This window comes from Monodelphis domestica, chromosome X, assembly GCF_027887165.1.
Source record: "Monodelphis domestica isolate mMonDom1 chromosome X, mMonDom1.pri, whole genome shotgun sequence".
NCBI classification, from domain to species: domain Eukaryota; kingdom Metazoa; phylum Chordata; class Mammalia; order Didelphimorphia; family Didelphidae; genus Monodelphis; species Monodelphis domestica.
The window spans coordinates 46,928,630-46,940,782 of record NC_077235.1 but is presented as its reverse complement, the minus strand read 5'-3'; the positions used below and the strand labels follow the sequence as shown (position 1 = coordinate 46,940,782).

The 12,153-nt window shown below is 45.8% G+C and overlaps 1 protein-coding gene across 7 annotated transcripts in view; it reads right to left on the bottom strand.

Annotated features, from left to right (window-relative positions):
- The window catches only part of ARHGEF6 (Rac/Cdc42 guanine nucleotide exchange factor 6), a 151,401-nt gene that overhangs the window by 115,431 nt on the left and 23,817 nt on the right, over positions 1-12,153 (bottom strand). For 4 of the 7 annotated variants that reach the window (XM_056808869.1, XM_056808872.1, XM_056808870.1 and 1 more), the window contains exons 2-3: positions 4,048-4,424; positions 2,060-2,143 (exon numbers count right to left, since the gene is read on the bottom strand). In XM_056808869.1, coding sequence (XP_056664847.1) covers positions 2,060-2,143; positions 4,048-4,212 — 249 coding nt within the window. In that variant the 5' untranslated portion in view covers positions 4,213-4,424. Of the gene's footprint in view, positions 1-2,059; positions 2,144-4,047; positions 4,462-12,153 lie in introns of those variants that run through there. The other 3 variants (XM_056808868.1, XM_016426733.2, XM_056808873.1) reach the window with 3 other exon arrangements.

Sequence of the window (12,153 nt, the reverse complement as noted above, 5' to 3'; positions counted from 1 at the left end):
CTGTTTCTCTCCCTCTCTCTCTCTCCCTCTCTCTCTGTCTCTCTGTCTCCCTCTCTCTGTCTCTCTCTCTGTCTCTCTGTCTCTCTCATTCTCTCTCTCTGTCTCTCTCTCTGTCTCTGTCTTTCTCTCTCTCTCTCGATCTCGCTCTCTCTCTCTCTGTCTGTCTGTCTGTCTCTTTCTCTCTCTCTGTCTCTGTCTCTCTCTGTCTCTGTCTCTCTGTTTCTCTCCCTCTCTCTCTCTCCCTCTCTCTCTGTCTCTCTGTCTCCCTCTCTCTGTCTCTCTCTCTGTCTCTCTGTCTCTCTCATTCTCTCTCTCTGTCTCTCTCTCTGTCTCTGTCTTTCTCTCTCTCTCTCTCGATCTCGCTCTCTCTCTGTCTGTCTGTCTGTCTGTCTCTTTCTCTCTCTCTGTCTCTGTCTCTCTCTGTCTCTGTCTCTCTGTTTCTCTCCCTCTCTCCCTCTCCCTCTCTCTCTGTCTCTCTGTCTCTCTGTCTCTCTCTCTCTCTCTCACAAACACACACACACACACACACACACTCACACACAAATGGATTGTAGATAGACTTAGATCAACCATTCATATGGGGGAAACGAGCCCACAGCAGTGAATGGAATTGGTTAAGTTCTTGATCTTGAGTCTTGCTTCAAGAAACTAGAATGGGCGACTCAGATGAGCAAGTAACCCAGATGAAAGCTGCCATTGCTGTTCTCGGGTCCCACAATGGTCAGAGGCAATGCTTTGAGTAGAGCAAGACTTGTCTTGGGTTGAGGGTGTGCCCTCAACCATCTTTCTCTCTCATCACTGCAATTACCAATCATATGACCTCTGCTAAAGGACCAGGTTTTCTGTATGGATTCAAGGTGTCGATTTGCTCCTCCTGACAATGGCCCTCATGCTATTGGGGAAGGCTGGAGGATGCCAGGGCCTTTCTTCTGTTTGGGGGCCTTTAAAATCATTGTATCTGAGAGCTCAGAGACCTTGAAAAAGACAATCTGGAGCAGAGGTTCCCAATCTTCTCCAGGCTCCATACCCCTTGGCTTTCAGGAAGCCTTCCCACAACTGCTACTCAGTAGTAATATGGAACGAATTCCAGAAACCGAAGAAACGAATTCTCATGAAGAAAAATGACCCCTCTGACGAGCTTTTCAAACCCCCTAGAAGTACACATGTCCCAGGTTGGGATTCTGGGATCTAGTCCAACCCTCTCATTTTACAGAAAAGGAAACTGAAGGCCAAAGGAGCTTTGTCTACAGCTGTGTAGCCTGCTGGGAACCTAAACCAGAGGTGTCAAATGCTGACCAGAGGGCACTGGGCCCGCAACATGCCTTAGCGTAGCCCAAATCTGATTAAAATGGAATTGAGGGGGCAGCTGGGCAGTCAGTGGTTTGATAGCCAGGCCTAGAGACGGGAGGTCCTAGGTTCAAATATGGCCTCAGACACTTCCCAGCTGGGTGACCCTGGGCAAGTCACTTGACCCCCATTGCCTAGCCCTTACTACTCTTCTGCCTTGGAGCCAATACACAGTATTGACTTCAAGATGGAAGGTGAGGGTTAAAAAAACAAAATAAAATAAAATAAAATGGAATTGAGAAATAGTCAACAAAATAAATGAAAATAAAATAAAACAGAGAAGATTACTTGTTAAAACTAGGTCAATACAGGGATCCTCTGTATTGCTGAGTGGCCCTCAGTTTCCATATGAATTAGACACCCATCTAAACCACAGTGTCCCCTTAGATTGAAAAAAGCAGCATAAGGCACATGGGTTCCATTTGAGTTTACTCTTCCAACTTCCATGCTGGGCTGGGAAAGACAATCATTTGGTTGGCGCTGCTCTGTTCTTTCCAGGAGTTTTCCGGGAAAAGCCAGGCAGGCTCCCCTAAAGGGCCCTTCAGTTCCTGCTGTGGGTGAACAAAAAGCCCCTGATCTTCCACCTTGAAGTGAGATTCCTGTTTTACTCTCGGACCAAATCCCTTCTCATTTGCAGCAAAGCAAAGCCAAAGCAAAAGCAAAACCAAGGCCGGATGCCTAGAGCTGGGGTTACATGGGAGGACTGACTTACCTCCACCTGAAGGCATGCACAGCCTTTGAGGAAGTCCTTAATGTTACTGATGCAGTCAGCTTCCGTTTGGGGCTCCTGACAGTGCTAAAGAAATCAGCAGAGAAGCTGTGTGTCAGTTGGGTTTCCCATGCTTGCTAGTCTGTTTGCCCAGCATGCCTCATGTTTTAGGAGAACTAGGTAGCCTCCTTTTGGGGTTGGGGTTGGGGTTTTTTTGGAGGCCAAGGGGAAGGCTGCTGTCAAACTAGGAAGAGAAATAACCACCGGAGGAAATGATGTCAAAATCGAAACGGTCTTTAGTTTCAAACGAATGGCCGTCTCGGAAGGGGGCCCTGGCTGAAGGGCTGCTAATGGGGCTCCAGCCTTGGAGTTCAAAGTTCGTTAGCCTCCATCTGTTCCTTCATTCTTGTTCCCCACCCAAGGTACTGGGTGGGCTGTGTTTGGCAACTACAGAGGATTGGTTCATTTAAACTGGCTTCTTGTTTCCAAGTGGATGAAAAGCACAATTTCCACTTGGCTCTTTTCTACAAACCCTTCAGAGTATCATGGGACTTCAGGGGTCATCTAGTCCAACTCCCTCATTTGACAGATGAGGAAACTGAGGCCCAGCGAGGGCAAGGGGCTAGTCCAAGGTCACACACACAGGATCCTAGATCTAGTGCTATAAGGGACCTCAAAGGTCAATGAGTTCAGCCCCCTCATTTTACAAACCAGGAAACTAAGGTACAAAGAGGTTAAGTGACTTATCCAGGGCCACACAGTGGATCACAGATCTAAAGCTGGAAGAGATCTCATCTAGTCCAACCCCCTCGTTTTACCATGGAGGAAACTGAGGCCTGGGGAGGGAAAAATGACTTTCCTACTGTCCCATAGCTAATAAGTATTTGAAACCTGGATTTCACATCTTTCTACTGTCTCCCACCCACTTGGAAACTTGACCTAAGCCCCAAGTTCAAATGCATCCTCCATAGCCTTTTAGTATATCATTTTCCAGCTTGGAATGTTAAAAGCTGGCCATGGAAGACCAAGTCCAAGTCAGACTGTGTGCATGTCTTGCCCAGCCCCCTCCCCTGTTCCCCGGGCTTCTGGTCCCTAAATATTGGAATTCTCCTTTAGAAAGCTGCCTTGACATTTGGAGTCCAGATCTAGGCTCTGGGGGAGTTTCGAAAGCTTGAACTGTTATCAGAAAGGAGGAGGAATGCCTACATTTTAGTCTTCCTCCAATCAAGCATTCCACTGAAAATACCCACTTAGTTTCCATCGTTATCGCAAGGCATGTACCCTCGCTGGGTTCTCCTTGTTGCTAAAAGTAAACTTTTCAAGAACTCGCCCTCGTTTCAGCTGACCATGCCAGCAGTCCCAGGACTAAATGTTTTACAGTTTCCAAATCGTGTCCTTGGTGTATGAGGACAGCTTGCTTACTGTAACAGGGAATACCTTTCCCATGGACATTTGCCTTGGCCCAGGGTCAGCATGGCTAACTGACTCAGCTCCTCACCAGGGGCCCAGAAGCCATTGCCCATCTTTCTGTGCCATGAATGACGAGGAATCTTTTCTAGCTAGTGGCCAGACACCTGGCACGGGATCTGACTCCCAGGCTAGGTGGGGTAGGGGTAGGCAGGTACGGCTCTGTGCCAGGCGCTGTGCTGGGTGCCGGGGAGACACACAAAATAACAGCCAATCACTGCCCTCAAGAAGCTTGCATTCTACTGGGGGTGGGGGGGCAGGGGGAACCCAACATGGAAACAGATAGCTATAAACAAAACCTAATGAGGAAGGAGGAAGAAGAGAGGACGAACGAACGAACGAACGAACGTACTAGGGAGATAAGTAAAGGCCTCGTAGTGGAGGGGGCAGTTGAGCTGAGCCTCAAGGAATGTGGACCGATTCTCCTGGGGATTCTAGGAGGCAAAGGTGAGGAGGGAGGGCATTCCAGGCCCAAAGGAACAGCCAAGTAGGCCAAGGGAGCAGCCCATGCCCATTTCAGTTACCTTTTCCACAGCTCCTGGAACAAGCCGGTTTAGCAGTTTGCATAGCACTACCCCATTTTTCAGAGACACCTTCAAGAATTCCTCCGGATCACAGATGGTCTTCTTGGGGGAATTTAAAACTCCCAAAGAGATGAGCCATGTCACGATCCGTTCCTCGGGATTCATTGCTGAGGACTGTGCACCCGAAGCAGCTGCGAGGTCTTACCCACATCCGTGATTGCACCGGGTGCCGTCTTCCTTTTTTCCAGGCTGTCTTCTGGCCTGGCGCTTGCTGAGCAAACAGTGGAGACGAGCCTTCTCAGGCCACGGCAGGACCTCTACTCCAGAGGTGGGATCTTCTCACGGAACTGGAGACCACGCTCGGGGCTGCTGGGAAGCTAGAGAGAGCAAGGGCAAGAACCAGGGACAACCAGCATGATGGCATCTTTCAACACCCACCCCCACCCCCACCCCCACACGCCACCCCCCAACTGAAAAACAAGCTCATACTGACAAACACTCGAAGGAGCCAGAGCTGCAAGGGAAGGAAGTGAAGAGGATGCTGGGGAGGGAGGGGACAGAAGGAAGTAGGGGCTCTTGGAAAAGAGAGGTGAGCCAGCCCTGCAGGGAACCTTGCGAATGAGAAACTGAGTGGGCCAGCCTGGGGACAAGCTGTCAATAGTCTAGCCCCAGTGAACAAATCTGGCTTCTGTCAGGAAGTGGGTGCCAACTGGCTTGGATGCCCCACAGATCAGATCTAGGCTTCTTCAGGGGAGCAGTTGAAATGGCAGAGGGGCTTCAGGAAGGTGGAAGGAAGAAATTGAGGCCAGGGGCTGCTGTCCAGCCACACAGTCTCCCCCAAGGATGTCGGGTGACACGACTTCTTGGGAGACTCTTTAAGAGGCATGGGGAGGAGGAGCCAAAAGCGGAAAGCCTTGCAGTGCTGCCAGCCATGACAGAAGCGGCAGGGATGGCATTTTCGTTTGTAGCAAAGAGGGAAATAGGAGAAGGAGAACATCTGCCATCCTGTTTACTTGCATCCTTTTGTGCTTCTTTCTGCGTCCCCTGCCCGTTGGACCATCCAGCTGCAAAACTCATGCCAAATGCTTGGACCCACTAACGGGCCAAAACATGGTGCTTGCTGCTTTAAAATGAAGTGTGGCTGGGGCTGGCAGGGGGAAGAAGGGATTGTGGGGATTGAAGAAAATAACGGCAAAAACAGGAAGAACTGGAAAACAAAATAGCATTTGCCAGAAGTGTACGCCACACACTGGGAAACTGGGGGTCTTCCAACTCTACCTCACAGGCTGCTTGGAAGAAAAGCACTTTGCAAACCCGACAACTAGCCAAATGAAAGCTGTTGCTATTACTTAGATTAAAGCATTCAGAGCTGGCTGAGGACCTGGGTTCAATTCTTGCCTCAGCTACTTACTAGCTGTGTGATCCCAAGCAAGGCACTTGACCTCTCTGGATATTAGTGAAAGGGGCTAGGGGGCTTAGACTCAGTGGTCTCTAAGGCCCCTTCTAGCTCAAAGCCCTGCAGCCTAGGTGGGACTTAAGAAGTACCCATCGGATTGGACGGGATGGAGTCGGAACCACAGTAGAATCTCTCCAAACTGTCGACCCCTCATAACCGGGAAATGAATGATTCTTTCCAAAAGAACGCTGACTGCTGTGGTCAGAAAAAGAGGCCAAATGAAATATTCTCTCTACCGGTACCACCACAGCTCTGGTCAAGTCCTTCCTACCTGGACTCCTGCAGGAGCCTCCGGTTGGCCTCCATGCCTCCTGTCTCCCTACTGGAAACCCATCGTCCACTCAGATGGCCCTTCCTAAGCTGGCCCAGATCTGACCGTGTCTGACCAGGCCCTGCACCAGTGGCTCTCTGTAACCTCCAGGATCAGACACAAAGTCCTCTGTTTGGCACCCTGGCCCCTTCCCACCTGTCCAGGCTTCTCACACTCCCCTCCCCTCTACACAATGGACCATCAAACAGCTCCACTAGCCCACCGGTTTGCTGTTTGCTCTCCCACGTGCCTCCATCTCCAGGCTCCCTACCTTTGCACGAGTGGTCCCCGACACCTGAAATGGCCTGGAATGCTGCCTTGCCTTGACTCTTTCCTTAGCTTCCTCTGAGACTCAGCTTAAGCCCACCCTCTCTCTCTAGGAGGCTTTTCCCAGTCCCCAGTGATGCTAGAGACTTCCTCTCCAATATTACAATCTTCCTTCTCCTCGGTTCATATCGTGCATGTACCTAAGCTAATGCCTTCTCCCTTAGTACAATGGAAGCTCCTTGAGGATAAGGACCTGTTTGTCCTTTGTTGATACGGTGGAGCTTAGTCCAGTGGCTGGCACACATCACTTTTTAACCCTTCACCTTCCGACTTAGAATCACTACTGTGTATTGGTTCCAAGGCAGAAGAGTGGTAAGGGCTAGGCAATGGGGGTCAAGTGACTTGCCCAGGGTCACACAGCTAGGAAGTGTCTTAGGACAGATTTGAACCCAGGACCTCCCATCTTTAGGCCTGGCTCAATCCACTGAGCCACCCAGCTGCCCCCCACACATAATTTTTAAATGCTTGTTGATTATCACCCTTAGGAACAAGTCCCCCGATAATTAGCAAGATAGACCCACACTAGCACAGAAGTGAGTATAACCCCACAGCCCAATCCGTCCCCTTGATTTTACAGGTGAGGAAACTGAGGCCCACTCAAGGGCACAAAGCTTGTAAGGAAGATGACTGTTGACTTCAAAGTCAAAGCATCTCCCTCCATATGGTATTGGCAACATAGCAAGATTTTCCTTTGAAATCGCTGCTCCGAAAAAGAAACCTTAAGTATCAATTTGGTTTAGAAATCTGTCATAAGACTGATGCTCTGTATCTCCCAAAGAGAACTCTTTTTTTGGAAAATTTTATTTAATCAATTTAGAAAATTATTCCTTGGTTACAAGATTCATGTTCTTTCCTTCCCCTTCTCCCAGTCCCCTCCAGTAGCCGACTCCCAATTCCCCTGGGTTTCACATGTGTCACTGATCAAGACCTATTTCCATATTATTGATATTTGCACTAGGAAGAGCCTTTAGAGTCTACATCCCCAATCATATCCCCATCGAACCATGTGATCAAGCAGTTGTTTTTCTTCTGTGTTTCTGCTCCCACAGTTCTTCCTCTGGATGTGGATAGCGTTCTTTCTCATAAGTTCCTCTGCATTGTCCTGGGTCATTGCTTGCGGCTAGAAGAGAAGTCCATTACATTGGATGGTGCCACAGTGTATCAGTCAATGTGTATAATATTTTCCTGGTTCTGCTCCTCTCACTCTGCATCAATTCCTGGAGGCTGTTCCAGTTCACATGGAATTCCTCCAGTTCATCATTCCTTTAAGAGCAATAGTATTCCATCACCAACATGTACCACAATTTGCTCAGCCATTCCCCAATTGAAGGGCAGCCCCTCATTTTCCAATTTTTTGCCACCACCAAGAGCGCAGCTATGAATATTCTGGTACAAGTCTTTTCCCTTATTATCTCTTTGGGGTACAAACCCAGCAGTGCTATGGCTGGATCAAAGGGCAGACAGTCTTTTAGCGCCCTTTGGGCATAGCTCCAAATTGCCCTCCAGAACAGTTGGATCAATTCACAACTCCACCAGCAATGAATTAGTGTCCCGACTTTGCCACATCCCTTCCAGCATTCATTACTTTCCGTTGCATTCCATTTCCGTTAGCCAATCTGCTAGGTGTGAGGTGATACCTCAGAGTTGTTTAGATTTGCATCTCTCTGATTATAAGAAATTTAGAACACTTTTTCATGTGCTTATTAATAGTTTTTATTTCTTTATCAATTGGAGAATGGCTTGATTTTTTTGTACAATTGATTTAGCTCTTTGTAAATTTGAGTAATTAAACCTTTGTCAGAGGTTTTTGTTATGAAGATTGTTTCCCAATTTGTTGCTTTCCTTCTGATTTTAGTTACATTGGTTTTGTTTGTACAAAAGCTTTTTAATTTGATATAGTCAAAATTATTTATTTTGCATTTTGTGACTCTTTCTAAGTCTTGCTTGGTTTTAAAATCTTTCCCTTCCCAAAGGTCTGACATGTATACTATTCTGTGTTCACATAATTTACTTATAGTTTCTGCCTGACTACAGCGGTTGAGGGGACATGACAGAGGAGAGACTCTAAACGAAACTCTAATCCAAATATTGACAACATAGAAATGGGTTCGAATCAAGAACACATGTGATACCCAGTGGAATCACGCGTCAGCTACGGGGGGTGGGGGGAGGAAAAGAAAATGATCTTTGTCTTTAATGAATAATGCTTGGAAATGATCAAATAAAATATTATTTTAAAAATTTACTTATAGTTTCCTTCTTTATGTTCAAGTCATTCACCCATTCAGAGTTTATCTTGGTGTACAGTGTGAGGTGTTGATCCAAACCTAATCTCTCCCACACTGTCTTCCAATTTTTCCAGCAGTTTTTATCAAATAGTGGATTCCAAAGAGAACTTCTAAAAATTATGCTTTATTTGAACATTCATTGTTTTTGAATTTTTTAATTCCAAATTCTCTTCCTCTTCCCAGCCCCTCCCCTACATATGGAAAGCGAGCAAAATGCTATCAATTATGCATGTGAAGCCATGCAAAACATACAAATATAACTGTCTGTAACAAAAGAACTGCCCCCATGGAAATGGCTACTTGTCTCTCTAGGCCCATCTCCCAATTCCAAGGAGTTTTTATGGATTTTCTCTCACTGGATCCTCAGAGCTGGGTCAGGACCAGAATTATTATAAAATCCTAGAAGAAGCCCACAGCTCTAACTCCCTTTTAAAGTGATTCTAGTTCTTTTATTGCCAGTTCAAAGCTTGGGCAAGCCCGGCTCAGTCACACAACCAAAAAAAGACAGAACTGAGAAGAGGAGGCAGGTATCCACTCATCACTTCCAAGTATGCTTAGCAGACAAATAAGAGTTTATTATTCACCAGCTTTCATGAACCAATGAACCAAGGCCCTTTATCTGAGAGCACCAACACCAGTGTTGACACAAGTCAAAATAGTGGTTTCTAGAGCATCCTTGAGTTCTTCTCCAGATCATTTTACAGATGAGGAAACTGAGGCAAACAGGGTTAAGTGACTCACCCAGGTCACACAGCTAGTCTGAATTTGGATTTGAACTCAGGAAGATGAATCTTCCTGACTCCAGGCCCAGCATTCTATCTAGTATATTCCACCTAGCTTCCCTATTAGCTGTACTATTATAATTTACAGTTTATAGATAGAAGAATCTAGTCTCACAGAGGTTGAGTGACTTGTCTATGGTCACCCAACTAGTAAATGACTATCAGGTTACAAATTCAACTGTTTGACTCCAAGTTCACAGCTCTGCTCTTGTAGCATACTGATGCTTGAAAGTAAATGAGTCCGGGCATCTGGGTGACTCAGTGGATTGAGAGCCAGACCTAGATATGGGAGGTCCTGGATTCAAATTTGGCCTCAGACATTTCCCAGCTGGGTGACCCTGGGCAAGTCACTTCAACACCATTACCTAGCCCTGACTGTTCTTCTGCCCTGGAACCAATATACAGTATTGATTCTAAGACAGAAGGTGAGGGTTTTAATTTTAAAAAGAAAAAAAAGAAAGAAGAAAGAAGGAAGCAAATGAGGGGGGCAACTGTATTAAGAGCCAGACCTAGAGATGGGAGGTCCTGGGTTCCAATCTGGCCTCAGACACTTCCTAGTTGTGTGACCCTGGACAAGTCACTTCAACCCCATTGCCTAACCCTTACTGCTCTTCTGCCTTGGAACCAATACCAAGTATTAATTCTAAGACAGAAAGTAAGGGTTTAATAAAAAAAATTTTAAGAAAGTAAATGAGGTTTTAAAAAATTAACAAAATAAACCATGGTTTAATTAATTTAATTAGTGGTTTAACAAGGCAGCCAGTGGGTACTTATTATACTGACAGCCAGAGCACTGGATTCGGAGTCATGAAAACCAAATTCAAATCTGACCTCAAGACATTTCCTTAGCTAGGTGACCTGGGCAAGTCACCTAACACGTCAGTTTCTTTTTATTTTTTTTAAATACAACACTGTAAATTGGTTCCAAAGCAGAAGAGCGGTAAGGACTAAGAAAGGGGGTGAAGTGACTTGCCCAGGGTCACACAGCTAGGAAGTGGCTGAGGCCAGATTAGAACCCAGGACCTCCCATCTCCAGTCTCTAAGCCTGGCTCTTAATCCACTGAGTCACCCAGCTGCCCTGAATCTGACAGCTGTAGCTATAATAGCATCTAACCCTCCCAAGGTTGTCGGAGGATCAATGATAAATATTTGTAAAGTGTCTGGCACATAAAAGGTGCTATCTAAATGCTTATTCCCTTCCTTCTCGTCCTACGATTTAATGAAAAGAAAGGGGAAAATCAAATGACCAAGCCAGGAATGAAAATGGAAATTCACAACTAAGGAAGAAGAAATAAAGGCAATTGTTTAAAACATTCTACTGAATTGTGTGCCCACAACACTGAGAGCCCAAATGAATATTCCCCAAAATAGGAAAACTGCCATGAAATGGCTGAATATTTTTAAAAGACAAAACACCCAGATTAACAGGACAATTTAGACAACCCAGTTGCAGAAGGAGAAAATGAACTCCCTAAGGAAAAATCCCCAGGTACGTCCAGATGGACTTACAAGGGACTCCCACCAAATATTCAAAGAACTAACTCCCAAACTGTTTACAGAAATAGAGATCGAAGGCGCCTTCCCAAACTCCTTCTCTGAGTCAAAGATGCTAATGAATATTGATGCAAAATAAGGAATAAAATATTAGCAGACAATATTTATGCCAGAAATGCAAAGCAGTTTTAGGAAAACTGTAAGCACATGTGAGATAGGTGTGTTCACATGGAAAATCGGTGTGCTTGTGCTAGACAGGATCGCAGCCAAGAGTAATGCTACGGCACCATCATGCTAGCTGGGGAGAAAGATGAAGCTAGCCATGGCAGCCCTCTTTTTTCTTGTGTCTAGAATTATATCTAAATGCCACACCTCAAATTTAATATTTTTTTAGAAAACCTTTACCTTCTGTCTTAGTATTAGTTCTAAAAGATAAGAGTGGGGGCAGCTGGGTGACTCAGTGGATTGAGAACCAGGCCTGGAGACAGGAGGTCCTGGGTTCAAATCTGTCCTAAGACACTTACCAGCTGTGTGACCCTGGGCAAGTCACTTAACCCCCATTGCCCAGCTCTTACCACTCTTCTGCCTTGGAATCAATACATAGTATTGATTCTAAGATGGAAGGTGAGGGTTAAAAAAAATACAAATATAGATTAAACAAAATAAAAGATAAGAGCACCAAGAGTTAGGCAATTGGGGTTGAGACACACCCAGGATCACACAGCTGGGGAAGTGTCTGAGGTCAAATTTGAACCCAGGACCACCTGCCTCCAGGCCTGGTGCTCTATCCACTGTGCTGCCTAGCTGTCCCCTCAAATATGATATTAAAAATAATAACTAACATTTATATAGCACTTTAAGATTTGCAAAGTGCTTTCATATACTATCTCTTTTGAATCTCACAACCCTGTGAGGTAGGTAGTTTTATTCTTCTTATTTTATAGATGAAGAAATGAAGACTGAGAAATGTTTATTGCCATGCCCAGGATCACACAGCTAGCATCTGGGAAAGGATTGGAACTCAGGTATTCCTGACTCCCAACTCCAAAACTTTATGTTGTCTAAAAGTGATGAAATTCAGGGGGCAGCTGGGTGGCTCAGTGGATTGAGAGTTAGGCCTAGAGATGGGAGGTCCTGGGTTCAAATCAGGACTCAGACACTTCCCAGCTGTGTGACCCTGGGCAAGTCACTTGACCCCCATTGCCTAGCCCTTACCGCTCTTCTGCCTTGGAGCCAATACACAGTACTGACTCCAAGACGGAAGGTAAGGGTTAAAAAAATAAATAAATAAAAGTTACGAAATGCAAGACTGGACAGGAATTATCCCTGGTTGCTCTCTCTTTAAAAAAATTTTAATTAATTTTTTTAAACCTTTACTTTCTGTCTTGGTAACAACTCTAAGACAGAAGGGCAAGGACTAGGCAATTGGGTTTAAGTGACTTGTCAAGG